Below are 18,797 nucleotides of genomic sequence, written 5' to 3' on the forward strand. Positions count from 1 at the left end.
CGTCAGCAAGTCCTCGCTCGGACGGGTAAGTACAGTCCCTCCCGCTTCGGTGGGTTGGTACAGCTGGGCATTCCTGGGGTTCGGGGGTACTTTTCTCCTCCCTTCCCTGCTCCTTTCCCTCTGCTGCATTGCTAACTTTGCCGCTGTCAGGGGGGGGGCCTTCCTGAGGGGACTGTTATCTGGCCTGTGTTTTTTCTTTTTTTGGGGAGTACTTTCCTGTGAGGGGTTTTTCACTGTTAAAGCCCTAGGAGGCTTTTCCTGTTTAAATGCGGCATTTTGCCGCCATTTGGCCGGCGCTGGCTCCATTGTTTGGGAGGCTTTCAATTACATTGAAAACTCCCATTGGCGGCCATTTTGTCGTAGCCGCAATATGGCGCAGCTTACATTGCGGTCTGCCATTTTCTTGTGTCCGCGTTCTGAACGCTCGGCGGCCATCTTTGAGTAGTCCTGACCGGGATCCCAAAATCCAACAGGACGTCAATTGACGTCCGCCCCTTTTTCTCGTTCCCCGCGCGCGCTCCAGAGCACGCAGCGGGGAAACTCTGTGTTGGCCGTGTCCCTTGGACACAGCGAATTAGAGATCGCCGCGAACGGCCAATCAGCGTGGCCGTTTGCGATGCGATCTGTGTGGCCAATGAGAGATGATCTCATATGTAAACATATGAGATCATCTCTCATTGCCGTTTTACACAGAGACAGCGGTGCTGTCTCTGGAGAGGAGACCGATCTATGTCCCTTGTACATAGGGACATAGATCGGTCACCCCCCCCCCAGTCACCCCCCCTCCACCTACAGTTAGAACACAATGCAGGGAATACATTTAACCCCTTCCTCACCCCCTAGTGTTAACCCCTTCAATGCCAGTCACATTTATACTGTAATTAGTGCATATTTATAGCACTGATCGCAGTATAAATGTGAATGGCGCCAAAAATGTGTCAAAAGTGTCCGATGTGTCCGCCATAACGTCGCAGTCCCAATAAAAATCGCAGATCGCCGCCATTTCTAGTAAAAAAAAAAAAGAATAAAAAATAATAATTCTGTCCCCTATTTTGTAGGCGCTATAACTTTTGCACAAACCAGTCGCTTATTGCGATTTTTTTTTGTTTTTACCAAAAATATGTAGAAGAATATGTATCGGCCTAAACTGAGAAAAAATTTTTTTTTTTTTTTTTAAATTGGGATATTTATTATAGCAACAAGTAAAAAATATTGGGCCATATTCTCTCTAAATATCCGCCTGCTGCGCTTAGGGCACTTACACTCCGCTGTCCCAACTTACTGGAGCAGGTGTTGTATTCCCCAAACACTTGCTCCATAAGTTGGGACAGCGGAGTGTAAGTGTCCCGGCGTAGCCTGGCGGATCTCCAAGGGGGCGTCTTCTATTCAAATGAAGCACGCCCCCGATGCGAAAGAACTGGGAATGCGCCGGGCTGCAAAAAGCCCAGTGCGCATGCTCCAGTTCTCGGCGGAAAACGTCAATGACGCCGACGTGTGCGTCATTGACGTAAAGTCGTATTCAAGAACGACTTACGTAAACGACGTACCCGACGAAAAAACACGACGGGGACCCGACGCCATCAGTAACATGGCCTACGCGAGACTTGCGGAAACTTACCCCTCATATAGCAGGAGTATGTTTCCGCTTACGCAAACGACGTTAGCGACGGTTACGCGACGCGAACTCGTTCAGGAATCGGCGTAGAAGGATCATTTGCATACGCAAATGACTCCTTCACGTAAATGCCATCTAGCGGCGGCCGGCGTCATTGCATTTAAGATCCGCCAGTGTAAGTGACTTACAGATGGCGGATCTTAAGTGTATCTATGCAAAAATGATTCTGAGAATCAGGAGCATAGATACACTGGCCAAAAAAGGGAGTTACGATGGAGTATCTGACTTACTCCATCGTAACTTCACTGAGAATATGGCCCATTGTATTTTTTTCAAAATTGTCGCTCTTTTTTGTTTATAGCGCAAAAAATAAAAACCGCACAGGCGATCAAATACCACCAAAAGAAAGCTCTATTTGTGGGGAAAAAAGGACGTCAATTTTGTTTGGGAGCCACGTCGCACGACCGCGCAATTGTTAGTTAAAGCGACGCAGTGCCGGAAGCTGAAATTTCACCTGGGCAGGAGAGGGTATATGTGCCCAGTAAGCAAGTGGTTAAAGGAACCCATTTAGAAAATAAAAGATGAACCTTTATAACCCCTTTAAAGTGGAGGTTCACCCGGAAATGACAATTTTTAAGAATAGATTGAGGCTCATTTTGTCTAGGGGAATCTTTTTTTTTTTTTAAATCGAAGCCGTACTTACCGTTTTAGAGATACATCTTCTCCGCCGCTTCCGGGTATGGGCTGCGGGACTGGGCGTTCCTTCTTGATTGACAGTCTTCCGACAGGCTGCCGACGGTCGCATATATCGCGTCACGATTTTCCGAAAGTAGCCGAACGTCGGTGCGCAGGCGCCGTATAGAGCCACACCGACGTTCGGCTTCTTTCAGGTAATCGTGACGCGATAGATGCGACCGTCGGAAGCCTGTCGGAAGACTGTCAATCAAGAAGGAACGCCCAGTCCCGAAGACCATACGCGGAAGCGGCGGAGAAGATCGCTCTCTTAAACGGTAAGTACTGCTTCGTTTTTAAAAAAACTACCCGATTCCCCTTGACAAAATGAGCATGAATCTAATCTTAAATTTTTTTTTAGGGTGAACTCCCGCTTTAAGTATAGAGTCGAATGTAATATCTGAATGTGTAAATACTGCGCTTATCACACAGGGGGAGACCTTTTGTTGGGGCTCAAGTTGGTATTGCCTCACACGTAGGGGAAAAGTGTGCCCCCTTTGGTGATACACCCCTGTGTACAGTTTTCCTTGCTGTGTGTGGCCATTACAATTAATATTATTAAATAATACATTTAACCATATTTTCTTAGGTATGTCAGTAATTTGAAATAAAAGTGCAAAAATACATAAACCATTCTGTATATTATTTTATAACAATATATAGATTTGTTGGATCTGTAATTTTAGAAATAGCAAAAGAAAAAAAGTTGCATCCAACATTTCTTAGAAGGAATTATAAAACAATCTACATAATGTTTTCAAAACATGTTGTGGTTTTATTTTTTTTATAATAATCACAGAATATTTTTGATATCTAGTGGACAGATGTATATTGAAAAAATCAGATATGTACCCTATTGTATTCTAAAGCGTAGTGACAAAGTTGGTCAGGTCATAAACTAGCTGGATTTGGTTTGAAAATTTTAATTTTCGGAATGTTTTTTAATTTTCTAATGGTTAATGTGGTCATCTGCTGTATATATCTGTGATTTAAAAATGCATGTGTGTTAAATATGCATGTTATGACATGTGTTATAACATTTTAACCTATGTTATGAGCATTTTAACATATGACTTTCATATGTATTTAACTACAGCAAACAACATTTTCAGAAAAAAATACTATTTCATGGTAAGAAGATATTATTATACTAACATTTGGTGCATCTTAGGCCTTGTACACACGGTCGGACCAAACCGATGAGACTGGCCGGTCGGTCCGTTTTCATCGGTTCACCTCTGAAGTGGCCGTACGGCCTGATATGCGTACACACCATCAGTCCAAAATCCGATCGGGTCAGAACGCGGTGATGTAAAAAAAGTTTGATGCTTCCAAGCATGCGTCGACTTGATTCTGAGCATGCGCGGGTTTTGAACCGATGCTTTTCTGTACTAACCATCGGTTTGGTCCGATCGGGCAGCGGTCCATCGGTTCGGTTTTGAAGCATGTTTAGAAATTTTGGACCGAAGGAAACCAGACCGCTAGCCTATACACACGGTCGGTTTGGTCCGATGAAAATGAACTTCGGTTCATTCTCATCGGACCAAACCGACTGTGTGTACGGGGCCTTAGGGGTTTCATATAAGACATTGGAATTCTTATGAACAAAGTTGCTGCTAATTAAGCTATTCAGAAGTTGCTACTTCAGTCGTTAAAAAAAAATTATATGTTGGAGCATGTTATCATTGTCAGTTGCTTACCTAGTTCATCTTGACAGAAGCTGTCTGGTGGGTTGACATACTTCATGGAGCTCACATCTAGTTTCCAGTTGTGCTTTGTACAACGCACAATGCTAAAAGCCAAAACATTTTGAGAGGTGTCAGTTCTGCAACTTATAACTTTCGGCTTTATAGTCATTCCAAACATTGTTTCCCATTTTTAGGAATAGATTGGATGTTAAAAAAATGTAATATTTTGGAAACTGATAAATTAACAGGAGGGAGAGTGAACAGACAGTGGAATTTTTCTTACCTTAAAGGTTTAGTAAATGATTTTTTTTTTCCTTTAAAATAACAAACATGTGAAACTTACCTCCACTGTGCAGTTCGTTTTGCACAGAGTGGCCCTGATCCACGTCTTCTGGGGTCCCTCGGCGGCTGTCTCTGTCCTCCCCGCAATTACTCACCACAGTCATGCGAGAGCTCGTATGGTGGTGAGTAATTGCGGGCGCGCTCCAGTGATACAGCGAGCGGCCATAGCCACTCACTGTATCACTCGGCCCTGCCCCTCGGCGCGCCGCGTCACTGGATGTGATTGACAGCAGCGCCAGCCAATGGCTGTGCTGCTCTCAATCCATCCGCTCTAGCCAATCAGTGGGGGGCGGCATTATGAGATGTTTTTTCACCCTAATGCATAGATTGCATTAAGGTGAATTTTTTTTTACTTTACAACTCCTTTAATGCATTAAGATAAAAAGCCTTTAGAATTTAGAACCACTTTAAGGCAGTTTATTCATTTTGAATGGGCTGTCAATGCACCTAATTGTAGATAAAGCTGTTCTTGACCCTTTTTTTGGGTCAGCGCACTAGCGTGTGGTGTGCTGTGTGTTGAAAATGAATGCCACCAACACTCATAAGGTGTGAACTGTCCCTAGCACAAGCATAAAGATCATGGGGCAGATCCACATAGATCTTCACCCGCGCAGCATATCTGAGATACGCTACGCCGCCGTAACTTACCTGGCTTTGGTTTGAATGCTGAAAGAATTTGCGGCGTAAGTTACGGTGGCGTAGTGTATCTCTCGCGGCATAAGGGCGCGGAATTCAAATGTGGCGAGTAGGGGGCGTGTTTCATTTAAATGAAGCACGTCCCCACGCCGAACGAACTGCGCATGCCCCTTCCGTCATAACTCCCAGGGTGCATTGCTCCAAATGACGTAGCAAGGACGTCATTGGTTTTGACGTGAACGTAAATTGCGTCCAGCCCCATTCACGGACGACTTACGCAAACAAAATTAAAAAAATTTAATTTGACGCGGGAACGAAGGCCATAGTTAACATTGCGTACGCCACCAGATAGCAGCTTTAACTATACGCCGAAAAAAGCAGAATGAAAACGACGTAAAAGAATGTGACGGCCGCTCGTACGTTCGTGGATCGTCGGAAATAGCTAATTTGCATACTCAACGCGGATTACGAAGGGGAACGCCACCCAGCGGACGCCGAAGAATTGCATCTAAGATCCGAAGGCGTACAAAGACGTACGCCTGTCGGATCTAACCCAGATGCCGTTGTATCTTGTTTTGAGGATTCAAAACATAGATACAACGCGGGAATTTTGAAAGTACGCCGGCGTATCAGTAGATACGCCGGCGTACTTTCTTTGTGGATCTGCCCCCATTACTTTAGGCATGTGACTGGCATTTTAAATCTCCATGGCTGCAAATAACAATCCTATTTTTTTTAAATAATGATAATTATCTTAGTTATCTTGGTGTGTAAGCTTAGTGAATTGAGCCTTATGCAATGAAATAACTTAGTGTATAGCTTGAACAAAAAAAGCAGCACTATTTTACAGTATTCAATGGGACAAAGTACATGTAATATTTTGTCCCATCTTCCTAGGTGCCCTGTAACACTAGCTGCAATGTCACATGGGGTATCCCCCATGAGTGCACGACCACCAGGTACCCCAACTAGCAAAAAGATGGCTGTTTTGCTAATAAGCACCTATCTTTGTGAAGCACCACCCCCAAAGGAGCTGCTTGGTATCTTGGGTTCTCTTTTCTGCATTTTAATTGAATGGAAATCACTGTAAACAATTAAAGAGGCACAAGCAAAAATATCTTTTACTTAGTAGCGAGCTAATACCAGGAAATTAACACAAGTGGTGAGAGAAATTAAATGTATTGACTTGAGTTTGAGTAAATAGTGGTTTGAGTACAAATAAACATACAGAAAGTAGATTACAGTTCTGTATCATTACACTGGAATTTAAACCTAAACCATCCCGATAAGTAGACAGAGAATATAAACATTAACTGTGTTGTGAATCGGGATATTACAACTGCTTATGGTGAACCGAAAGTAAATTACTATGCCCTGTGGGATACCCCTGGGTGGTACCCCTGGATTAATAAAACAGCAAATGTCCCTAAGTGGCAACTGTCAATGGGCAGTCTTTAGTCCTGAATCTTCACAGTCTCAGTCTCCATGCTCTCTCTCTGTGGTCCCACAGTGGTATGCCTAAGGCCCCGTACACACGTCCGAGAAACTCGACGGGCAAAACACATCGTTTTGCTCGTCGAGTTCCTTGTGAAGCCGCCGAGGATCTCGGCGAGCCAAGTTTTCTCATTGACTAACGCGGAAATAGAGAACATGTTCTCTATTTGGCCCGACGAGATCCCCGTCGGTTTCCTCGGCCAAAAATGTACACACGGCCGGGTTTCTCGGCAGAATACGGCTCCGATCGAGTTTCTGGCTGAATTCTGCCGAGAAACTCGGTCGTGTGTACGGGGCCTAAGGCCTCAGCTCTAGCCACAAGCAGGTCTGACCCTGGGAATGTGTGTAGCGCTACCCCCTCAGGAGCCGCTGGATAGAATAGGGATGGCGTGTTACCTTTGTGAGCGTCTAGAGGTATGATGATGATGATGAAAGCAATAATAGAATGTCCAAACAGCAGGGTGTCGTTTTCTGTGCTTTTATTCTTGCCCAACACGGCAAACAGTGAACTTGAGGTAGATAGAAAAAAATATGGGTGAAGAGGAGAAGTTGCAGATTCAGGCTTGGATAGAACAGAAGCAGTCCTGCTTCAAATAACACTCTCACTTTCGTCGCCCCTCAGCAGAGGGGTTATAGTGTACCTGGACAGGCCTCTCACACCGACCTGGCAGCCAGGGTATCACTCGGAACCTTGAGAAGGAACAAGTCTCTGCCACAGACTTGGCTGAAATGAGGATAGAAGTGGAACCTCTGCCACAGGCCCTTTTCTCTGGAACATAGATAATAAAGCGAATCCTTCTCAGTAATGTAATTTGCCTGAATCTCCCTCGGGTAGCCTCTCAAATGGTCACCGACTGACAGGTTGCCATACAAACAAACTGTCAATGTCCGGTCACCTTGATCCCCGATGGATTGTCTAGGCCCTATTGGATTGCCTGCCTCCGGGGATCTCCTCAGACTGACTCCCCACAGAACAGCACAACTCGCTTGGGATCTTCTTTAGAAATTTGGGGACCCAGTAGATGACTGGGGCCCCCGCCACAGCTTCAGTTGCTCTGGGCCATCATGGTCCCGGAACCAAGGACACAGCGTAGCACGTGCGCCCCAGCCTGGTAGGCCATATCGCCGGGGCCCATGATGTGCGCACACCCTGAAGGTGGGTGCCGCACCCGGAACCAACACCAGAAGACGAAACCCCACAAAAATGGCGTCTGCCCTAGAAGTACCCTCCACCAGCATGCCCTGCGAGGGAAAACCCCTTTTGATTGGCTGCTGGCAAGAGGCGTTTCGGACTGAACTCCACTGCTGCCACCTGTCGCCCAGAGATGGAAAGGTATCTCTGGAACACAGAATGAACTGGCAGTACAGCCCAGCTAGAGTACAGGCCCAATTTACATGAATTAGCTGGATGAGAGTAAACTAACTCTCTCATCCCCCTCTAAATTTAAGATAGCACCTGGACTGAAAGTACACAGGCGCTACATGTGTTTGTTTCCCAAAGCAAAAGACCATGCATTTCAACGGGCAGCCTTGGAAGATACTTTTTTCCTCTCCTCCCTGGCCCCGAACCTTTCTGGAAGATATAGTCCATTGGGTAATGTGTTCCTGCAATAGTTCTCCCTGTACATACTTCAATTGTCATCATCCACTGTGACCAGTTTCACAGTCCAATTGGTGCTGCTGGCACTCCTGTTTCCCCTGCTGTTGGGAGTCAGTAGCACATTGAAGTCCAGCTTGTCGGTTTGCTCCCGGTGCACATGTAGCTACTGTTAATGTTAGGCTTTGCAGTCCTTGCAGCCTAGCACTTGGCTACATTTGGCTCCCAGCACTTGCTTGATGCAAGCAGGGCCGTTTGAAGGAATTAGGGGGCCCCAAGCAAAATGGACATGGAGGCCCCCCCCCCCACACACACGCACGCAAAGCGCAGAACCACTAGTGCCCCAGAATAGCATGAAATATAAATATGGTGTAGATCAACCAATGAGGTTTATTTATAAAAAATATCTTACAAATCAGTGTAAGATATAGCCAATAAAAGTGATCACAAAATGGTAAAATATGAATAAAAGCAATGTGGGAAGCATAAAGATGCCAGCATCTTTATGCTTCCCACATTGCTTTTATTCATATTTGACCATTTTGTGATCACTTTCCATCCACCCGGCTGTGCCAGTGTGCCAGTGAGCTCTCTTCTTTCTATTCACAGTCACTGAGAGACTCTTAGGCTGCGTACAGACGACCAAACATGTACGATGAAACCGGTCCGCCGGACCGTTTTCACCGTACATGTCTGCCCGGGGATTTCTGTATGGTGGCTGTACTCACCATCATACAGAAATCCGCGCGTAAACAATACGCGGGGCGTGTCCGCGCAGTCGCCGCGACGATGACGCGGCGACGTGGGCGGCCCTGCCAGTTCAATGCTTCCACGCATGCGTCGAAGTCATTCGACGCATGCGAGGGATGGCGGGCGCTCGGACATGTACGGTAGGTCTGTACAGACGACCGAACATGTCCGAGCGGGCAGGATTTCAGCGGGCTGTTTTAAAACAAGTCCAGAAATATTTGGCCGCTGGAAAAAGGCCCGACGGGCAAATGTTTGCTGGAATCCTGCCCGCTCGGGCCTACACACGATCGAACATGTCTGCTGAAACTGGTCCGCGGACCAGTTTCAGCAGACATGTTCAGTCGTGTGTACGGCCCATAACTATCACCATATAGCAACACTTTTGTTTATGTTATCATGCACTTGTGCTTATATATATGTCACATTCATTTATTATGAGTTGGTGATCCATTATCACTGTGGTCATTTGCACATTATTTTTACCCCCCCCCCCCCCATGCTTTTCCATTCTCACCTCCCCTTTTTACCTGTAGGCTGTAGCGTGGCCGAGCTCCTCTTCCTCCTGTCAGTCAGGTGTCCTGCCGTATTTTTGGAGACTCGGTGCTGTGCATGCGCAGTACAAGGGGGGTCCTTACCCGCCAGGCGGAACTTATTCGGCAGAACACCGGCCGGGTCCCGTGCGGTACAGGAGATTCAGTTTCTTGTTCCCGGCCGGACTGAAAGGAAGTGAGCACACTTTCTGTCAGTCCGGCCGGGAACAGGACACTGAATCTCCTGTACCGCGAGGTACTCGGCCGGACTGACAGGAGGAAAGAAGAGGAGCTCGGCCATGCTACAGCCTGGAAAGGGGAAGTTGGGGGCCCCAGGCCAGCTCGGGGCCCCAAGCAATTGTTTGTTTTGCCTGTCCTGTAGCGATGGGCCTGGATGCAAGCACAGGCAAGAGAAATTCAGAAGAAGTTGAGGCATGTTAGAGGGGCACTTTGTCTGATATTACAGCTAGTTACAGCATTACATATAATGGTAGCAGTGACCATAACATTATTTCATTTAATTTTAGCAGTAAACAACCAGTATACAGTACTGGAAAGATATAATCACTTAAAGGTGTTGTAAAGGAAAACATTTTTTTTCATAACAAGCATCCTTTACCTGCAGACATTCCTCTTTTTACTTCCTCATTGTTCGTTTTTGCTCAGAAGTTGCTCTATTTCTACTCTGTTACTCACCACCGTGAAGGGAGGCTTTACTGCGGTGGTCAGTGACGTGCTCACCCCCCCTCCTGGGAACTACATCTGTGCGGCAGGACGCTCTCTACGTGTTAGAGACTTCAAGGAGGTGTGAATTACTGGGCATGCCGCAATTCATACTGGGAAATGTAGTTCTTACATGAACGAGCGATGCAAACCAGGAAGTGAATGAGAGAACAGAAACTAGAACGCCGGAGGTGATATAGATGAAGGAATTTAATAGGTATTTACTCTTTTTTTAACAGAATAATTACACTATTCTGTAGGGGTGCAACGGATCGTCACCGATCCGTGATCCGAACGGGCCACCCCGTTCGGATCGGCACACCACACGATCCGCGGAACGCTCTGGAGCCTCGGCCGTAGGAAAGTCCCCGGCTTCGGCCTAGCTCCGGAGCTGGCGGCCATCTTGCTCCACCCCAGTGGAGACCGTGTGCTTGCCAGTTGCCAGTGACCCTTCACAGCATGGGACTGAATTCCCCTGGCTGCTCCAACAGAAGCGACAGAAGCGATGGATGTCACCGACTCACCTGTGATTACACAGTAATCTGTAAGTAAGTGTCTGGAAGGGGGAACGGCCAGCCTCTGCTCTACAGATAAGATAATGTTAGGTGAGGGATCGGGAACAAGTGCACTGTATAGAGAGTTGAGAAACGAAGCCAGCAGTGTGTGTTCAGTGTTGTTACTTCCTCTCACTCACTTTCTCCTCTCCCTAACCTGCCTGCTTGGAATGCCATGCTGGAACAATCACAAGGGGCTGTGAGGGGATCATGAGAGTCCTTAGGAGGGGTGGAGAGGGCTTAACCTGTCAGTGTGTGTTTGTACATGCTACTGTCTGTGTGTGCTACACTGAGACACTTCCCCCACTGTATACACAGCATGTCACAGTACACCGTCCCTTTGCTTCACACACTGTGTATGGCATTGTCCAGGTCCCTGTTTAACCACTTCAGCCTCGGAAGATTTACCCCCCCCCCCCTTCCTGACCAGAGCAAATAGTTTTTTTTTTGTGAATAGCTGCGTTTAATGGCACCTTGCATGCTTGCTAATGTGACAGAACATCTCTGATATTAATATTTAACTTAATGTGAAAATCAGGTGTTCTGTCACATTAGCAAGCATGTAAGGTTTGCTGCGGATTTTAAAATGTAACATGTAAACAGTCCGTCAGATTTACATATTCTGTATTTAAGCTCCGTTTTGTGTTGAAAATAACTGAATCTAAAACTCTGTTGGGTGTAACAAGATTAGTATTTTTTTTTGCTGATCCGAAAAATGATCCGATCCGTGACTCCTGATCCGAGGATCGATCCGATCCGTGAGTTTTCTGATCCGTTGCACCCCTACTATTCTGTCTGTCTACCTTGCAGACATTAATTTTAGGCAAATTTGTTTTTTTCCCTTTAGTGACCCTTTAACTTTAATAGAGCAAATTTTCCAAGGCTAAGGGCTGCTCTCCAAGTCTTATGCCGCGTACACACCATCACTTTATGTGATGAAAAAAAACGACGTTTTTAAAAACGTCAATTTAAATGACCTTGTGTGGGGGAAAACGTTGTTTATGTCTTGTGAAAAACGTCAAAAAAAAATTGAAGCATGCTTCAATTTTTTGTGTCGTTTTTCAAAACGTCGTTTTTTGTGTCACAAAAAATCACCGTGTGTAGCAAAAACGACGTTTAAAACGACGTTTTTTAACCCGCGCATGCTCAGAAGCTAGTTATGAAGCGAGCTTCAATGGAAAAGAGTGGTGAACGTAACCTCGCTTTGCTAGAGCATTTTGAAAAAACAATGGTGTGTAGGCAACGTCATTTTTGAAAATGAAGTTTCAAAAACGTCGTTTTTTTACTTCACAAAAAAAATCGTTTTTTTTCAACACATAAATTGATGGTGTGTACGCGGCATCAGACTGGGAGGTAATATTGGCATCAATGAACACAGAACAGAAATGTGAATTCTTCAAAAAGACTGTGGCCCAGATTCAGGTAGATTTGCCCATTACTTACACATGAGCTGCTCAGCTGAATTTCTCTGCGCTGGGGCAATTTAGCCAAATTGCCACCTGATTCAGGAATCGTTTGTTCAGTTAATTTGCTCCTGTTTAAGGCAAAGCTGAGGGCGCAAGGCCGCGCAAGTGAAAGTGGGTGTGCCCCTATGTAAATGCCCAAAGGAGGGCTATCTATGAAGCCATAACCCTGGACATCAATGCCCTGGGTAATCAAGAGCGTTCCTGGGATGACATCCAGAAAAAACTAAATGATATGAGGCGCAGGGTCCGGGAGAAACTGGCTCTTATCCGCAAACATACCGGTGGCACGGGAGGTGGACCACGATGTAAGATCCGACTAAATCAGGAGGAGGAGCTTATTGCCCAAAGTTTAGTGCAGGAGCAGGTGGAGGGACTTGCAGGGTACGACTCCACTGTTGGGAACTTGGGGACTGGTAAGTTATTATGTTTCATATCTGCTGTGCATCATGGGAGGGGGTAGAAGTGAACATATTTGTGGGTAGAAGTGAAGATGGAACTATTATTTTTGTTTCATATCTGCTGTGCATCATGGGAGGGGGTAGAAGTGAACATATTTGTGGGTAGAAGTGAAGATGGAACTATTATTTTTGTTTCATATCTGCTGTGCATCATGGGAGGGGGTAGAAGTGAACATGTGAGCAGTGTGTTGCACCAGCAAAATTTTTCGTTTTGGTGTCATCCACAGGTGGTGATGAGGATGATGAAGCTGGGCCGTCTTCGGCTGCGGGGCGACCCACGCCATCCATACCTGAGCCAGGGGTCCAGTCAGGCCCCATGGACATTATGGCAATGCTTGTACAGGAGGAGATCCTACCGGGGACAAGTATGGTGGAGGAAGTGGTTTTGGAGGAGGATTCCTTTTTCCTCATCCAGGAGGACTCTGGCTCCCTCCAGGAGGATACCACCATCCCTGATCAACCCACCACCCCCCCCGGCCAGCACGTCATCCCCCTCCAGGGCAAGCCCCTCCAGGGCAAGCCCCTCCATTGTGGACCCCTCCCCTTCTCCCTCTGTCCGTGCCCGAGCCTCTCCTCTCAGGAAGGCTCTGTCCAAAACCAGGCATATACCCTCCAGCCTCCGTCACGGTCTGCTGGAGGAGCAGGCCCTGCAGAGCCGCCATATAGGGGCCATGGTGGGAGATGTAAGACGTCTGGCGGACAGCTTGGCATCCACCTCCACCTCTGTGCAGCATGCCCTCACCCTGCATGCAGACCGGGACAAACATGCCTCACAAAGCCTGGATGAAATAAGTGGCAACTCCAAGGCCATAGTCACCTGCTTGGTGGCTCAGCAGAACGCCCCCGCTTTATTAACCGCTGAGGTCAGCAGGATGGCAGCTGCGGTGGAGGCCAACACCGCTGCTGTGCAGGCCAACACCGCTGCAGTGCGGGAGGAGGGGAGAGTTACCCGCCGTCATCAGCGGAACACCACCACCCGCCAAATGCGGATGTTGGCCCAGACCAACGCCATGGAGGGCATGCAGCCACCACCTGCGAGGAGTCTGGAAGTAGGGGTTGATGCTCCTCCCCCCCCTCCATCCCCACCCCATGCCTCCTCCGCACCACGGAGATTGAGGAGCCGGAGCCGGGGCACCCTTGGCCCAAAGAAGAAATAAATATTACATAATATAAGAATTAATATAATTTGAACAAATATTATATGCTCAGAATATGAGCTCTTTTTTTATTATATATGCTCAGAATATGAGCTTTTATATTTACTGTATTTGTAGTCCCTACACACGGTGAGGAGTGTATACTACAGTGTGACTGGTGTGTGAAGGGGGGGGGGGGGGGGTGGCACTCCTGCTGGAAAAGGGGTGTCACCCTCTGCCATGTGAAAGGTGTATGAATGGACAGCAACATAATTGGAGCCTTGACGCGGCGTTGCTGCTCCCTAATACCATGGGGTATTGTTGGGTCTAATCCAATTTGGGGTGCATGTGTCATGTGTGTGCTAGGGACTACAGTGGTGTGCATACATGCATTATACTTGTGACAAGCTCAGGGTGTGTTTAATGTGCATATAGACGTTCCACAAGACCATTCCGGATTGCTCTTCCCTCAGAAGATCCGGTAGTGTTTATTGGGGGGGGGGGGTTGCGTGGTTCGGGGGTAAGGTCATTGCGTAGCTCAATGTGCATGCCCCTTCTCTCAGCAAAATTGTGGAGAATACAACATGCCCCGATGATTTGGCACACAAAGTTGGGTGAATACAACAGGGTCCCCCCTGATTTATCCAGACATCTGAATCGAGATTTAAGGATGCCAAATGTGCGCTCCACCACCGCATGGGTACGTGCATGGGCTTCGTTAAATCTTTCCTCTCCTGGTGTTTGAGGGTTACGAAATGGGGTCATCATGTGATGGGCATATGCTGCGTCACCTGGAAGGGAAAAGACAGGAGGATGTTAGTCGTGCATGTGCCCCTTGTGATGTCTGCATCATGGGGGGGGGCAGTCATACCTGACACCCATGTCACTCACCAATCAGCCAGCTGTCTCCATACATGTTCTGGTCAAACTCGGTTGGGATGGGGCTGTGTCGGTAAATAAAACTGTCATGGCTTGACCCTGGGTGTTTGGCACGGACATGCCATATGAGGCCATGTGCATCCACAATCACCTGCACATTTATCGAATGCCAATGCTTCCTGTTGCAGTAGATATGCTCGAGGTGCCGGGGGGGCGTAGTGCCACATGGGTACAATCTATTGCACCCACAGTGCGTGGGAATCTGTCTATTTCATAAAAATCACTGATTGCCTTCTGCCGCAGGTCAGCCGTGGTTGGTTTGATAAATTGTGTGCCCATGCGTCTGAGTATTGCAGGGATCACTTGGTGCACACACCTGCTCATGCTGGATTGGGACATCCCCGCCACCATTCCACCTGTGCGCTGAAATGAGCCACTTGTCAAAAAATGAAGGGTTGCCACTACCTTCACCAGTGGCTGCACTGCCTGTCCCCGATGGGTCGGGCTGCTGATGTCATCCTGCAGGATTGTTACCAACTCAAGGATGACTTCAGGGCTGAAGCGAAACATGCGATACACCTCATTATCACTCATATCAAAAAGGTTGTAGCGCCCTCTGTAAATCCTCTCCCGTGCCCTCCTACGAGTCGGCTCAGTCAATAGAATATCAAGAACCATAGCTGCCCCTGGCATGTTGGTGCACAGATGTGAGGTCCCGAAAATGTGGGTGCTCTGCTTGTTCAGCTCGTCTGTCTAGGTGCTGCTGAAGTTGCGCGCTCCTGCAGCTGACATGTGGCCATCTTTTGCTAACTTGCCCCTGCTTTTAGAAGGAGCAAGTTTGCGCGGGGAAAAAAGCTTGCGCGCTTCCAGCGCAAGATGCGCATCACACGCGCATGTTTCAGAATCATCGGCAGTACCTAATTTGCATATTAGCTGAGGGAATAACATGAATGCGCAAGTTACACCCCGCGCAAAATTGCGCAATAATTGCGCCGGAGCAGCGAGGCTGCGTGCGCGGGTCAAAGGCAGAATTTCAGGCTTAGCTGGTTTACAGAATCAGCCGCAAATTTGCCTGGGAGCAAATCAGTACTTGCGCGGCGCAAATCACACTTGCTCCCGCGCAAGTGCTTCTTGAATCTGGGCCAGTATGTGAACACAGTACAAAATATATTTTCATAGGCAACAAGTTTAAAAGGCTAAAAATAAAACCTATGTGGCTCAGGCCAAAGTAAAAAAAAGCTATACTGTACATCAGGGGTGTCAAACTCAATTTTGTCGAGGGCCGCATCAGCAGTGTGGTTGCCCTCAAAGGGCCAGTTGTATATGGGTCGCACTACATACAGAGTTCAAAATTACGTCAGGATTATGCTACGTACACAGTGCAGGAATTCAGGGGCGTACTACGTACACAGTGCAGGAATTCAGGGGTGTGCTACGTACACAGTGCAGGAATTCAGGGGTGTGCTACGTACACTGTGCAGGAATTCAGGGGTGTGCTACATACACAGTGCAGGGATTTAGGGGTGCACTACGTACACAGTGCAGGGATTCAGGGGTGTGCTATGTACAGAGGGCAGGGATTCAGGGGTGCGCTACGTACACAGTGCAGGGATTCAGAGGTGCGCTACGTACACAGTCCAGGGATTCAGAGGTGCGCTACGTACACAGTCCAGGGATTCAGGGGTGCGCTACGTACAGAGGGCAGGGATTCAGGGATTGATATATATCAGGTAGCAGGTTTTTGCTGCATTATCTGACAGTGCGCCAAAGATGTATGAATTTTAGTGCGCTTTCAGAAAATGCAGAAAAAACACACAACCTAATAGAAATCAATAGGACTGTGGGTAAAATGCAGGAAAACTGCAGATACACCAGCAATGGGCCAAAACACAGCAAACCAGTGTGAACCCACCCAAAAGCACAAGGGACCAAGCACTGCCACAGGCATATGACAAAAAAGTTTAAAAACGAGGGAAAGGGAGAAGGGGAAGGGAGATAAGAGTCACTGAGCTCACATTTGGATGGTTCCTGGAGATATCCTGTGTACCTTCTATCTGCCGGCTGCTCTGTGCATAATTTCCCAGCCCCACAGCTCCTTCACTCACTGCAGTCTGCACTGACTTCACACAGGAAGAGGGGAGGGGGAAGGCAGAGCAGACTCAGCCTCTCCCATTTGTGTAGGGGGTAACTGTGCACTGTGACAGTGTAATTACCACAGTGAGCCAACGCAGATGCAGCCAGACACCCCTACATTTACACGCAGCTTCTCCTGTCCCATAGAAGTTCACTGACAGGAGAAAATCGGGCTTATACACTGCGCTGCTGTGAGAACAAAAGGTGGAGGCTGGCGAGCCACATGACAAGGCTTGGCGGGCCGGATTCGGCCCGCGGGCCTTGTGTTTGCCACCCCAGCTGTACATGATAAGAAAAGAGCTTTTTAAAAATATAAAAATGAAGTAACACTATCATCATTTAAATGTTACAAAGAATATAACAGAATATGTAAAAATTCGAACAACAGATTGCAAAAGAGAGTAAAGCCTCATACACACGGTAGGACTTTAAACAAACTTTTTCGTGGATTTTTGTCCGAAGGGAGTTGGCCTGGGACCATAGTATACACACAGCAGGACTTTTCTGCAAACATTCCCAACATCACGTGGTTTTTCTGCTCTTTACCGCCACCCTTTGGTCAACTTCTGCTATTGTTGGTTGATTTTAACATTGGTTCTGGGAAGCCAGTAAAACACCCGAATCCTAAGAAGCTAATTTCTCATTTTTACACTATGCTGTCACTGCAGCGGCGTATGCTCTAAAATCTAGGTGGGAGAGAGACATGGGCCCCATTGCAGAGACTCAGATATTTATCACACACAGAGCGTATCTGACGCCATTAAGGATCTCAAGGTACAAAAGCGACTCCTCGGATACCTGCCCAATGTGTGGTCGGGAGACGGGCACTTTCTTCCACCTCCTGCCCCAAGATACAGGCCTTCTGGTCCCAGGTTGTACGGTTCCTACACGACACAATGGGATCTCCCATAACCCTAGAACTGAAATCGTGTCTTCTGGGAATTTTCCCTGACCCTGACATTAATACATTTTCGAAAATATTTCTACACGAAACTCTGTTCTCTGCTCGTAAGGTGGTTGCTAGAGTGTGGATGAGGCCTGACCCTCCGAATGTCTCGCACTGGATTGCGGAGGTTAACACAGTCTTGCCGTACAAAAAATTGATATACTCTCATAGAGGTTGTCCTTCTAAATACGAAAAAGTATGGGATAGGTGGCTCAAGGCTGCCGACACCTGTGTATAGTCAGAGGAGCCGTGGCCTACCCCTTCTGTTTCGTCTCCTGGTTGAGGGGAGATGTCTGTGACGAGTGGGGGGACCCCGGGCAACACGGGATGTAAATACCCTGAAGTAACCGACTGTTATTGGTACCGATTAAGTAGTCTTGAATTTATGTTTATACTAGTAAGGAATGATGTTATATTTTACTGTTAAGAGATACTGTAAGTTATATTTCATGGTTGTCATGATATCCTTCTGGGTGTAATGTCTCTTTTTTGCTTAATAAACAGACTTTGATTTAAAAAAAAACATTGGTTCTGGGCATGCGTATTTGCACTTTCTGTACACACGATAGGACTTTGCACCGTAGGACTTTTGTTGATGAAAAGTTTGTCCGTTTGCAGAGTGAACTTTTGTCCGATGAAAACCAAAAAAGTTTGTCCGATGGAGCGTACACACGGTAGGATTTTTTTGAAAACTTGCTAATTTTGAAGTTTGTTTAGAAAGTCTTAGGCCGGGTACACACGGACAAACATGTATGGTGAAAGCGGTCCGTCGGACCGTTTTCACCATACATGTCTGCCAGAGGGCTTCTGTACGATGGTTGTACACACCATCGTACAGAAGTCCGCGCGTAAACAATACGCGGGGCGTGTCCGCGGTGTCGCCGCGTCGATGACGCGGTGTCGCCGCGACAATGACGCGGCGACGTGGGCGGCCCGCCTTTAAAATGCTTCCACGCATGCGTCGAAGTCATTCGACGCATGCGAGGGACGGCGGGCGCCTGGACATGTACGGTAGGTCTGTACTGACGACCGTACATGTCCGAGCGGGCAGAATTCCAGCGGACTGTTTTAAAACAAGTCCAGGAATATTTGTCTGCTGGGAAAAGGCCCGGCGGGCA

General features: G+C 47.3%; 1 protein-coding gene across 1 annotated transcript in view; it reads right to left on the reverse strand.

Moving 5' to 3' along the window:
- Nucleotides 1-18,797, reverse strand: part of LOC120940782 (cytidine monophosphate-N-acetylneuraminic acid hydroxylase-like) — a 241,566-nt gene that overhangs the window by 149,937 nt on the left and 72,832 nt on the right. The window contains exon 3 of the mRNA XM_040353817.1: nucleotides 4,048-4,139. Coding sequence (XP_040209751.1) covers nucleotides 4,048-4,139 — 92 coding nt within the window. The remainder of the gene's footprint in view (nucleotides 1-4,047; nucleotides 4,140-18,797) is intronic.

The sequence above is a fragment of the Rana temporaria genome, chromosome 5 (assembly GCF_905171775.1).
Source record: "Rana temporaria chromosome 5, aRanTem1.1, whole genome shotgun sequence".
In the NCBI taxonomy this organism is placed as follows: domain Eukaryota; kingdom Metazoa; phylum Chordata; class Amphibia; order Anura; family Ranidae; genus Rana; species Rana temporaria.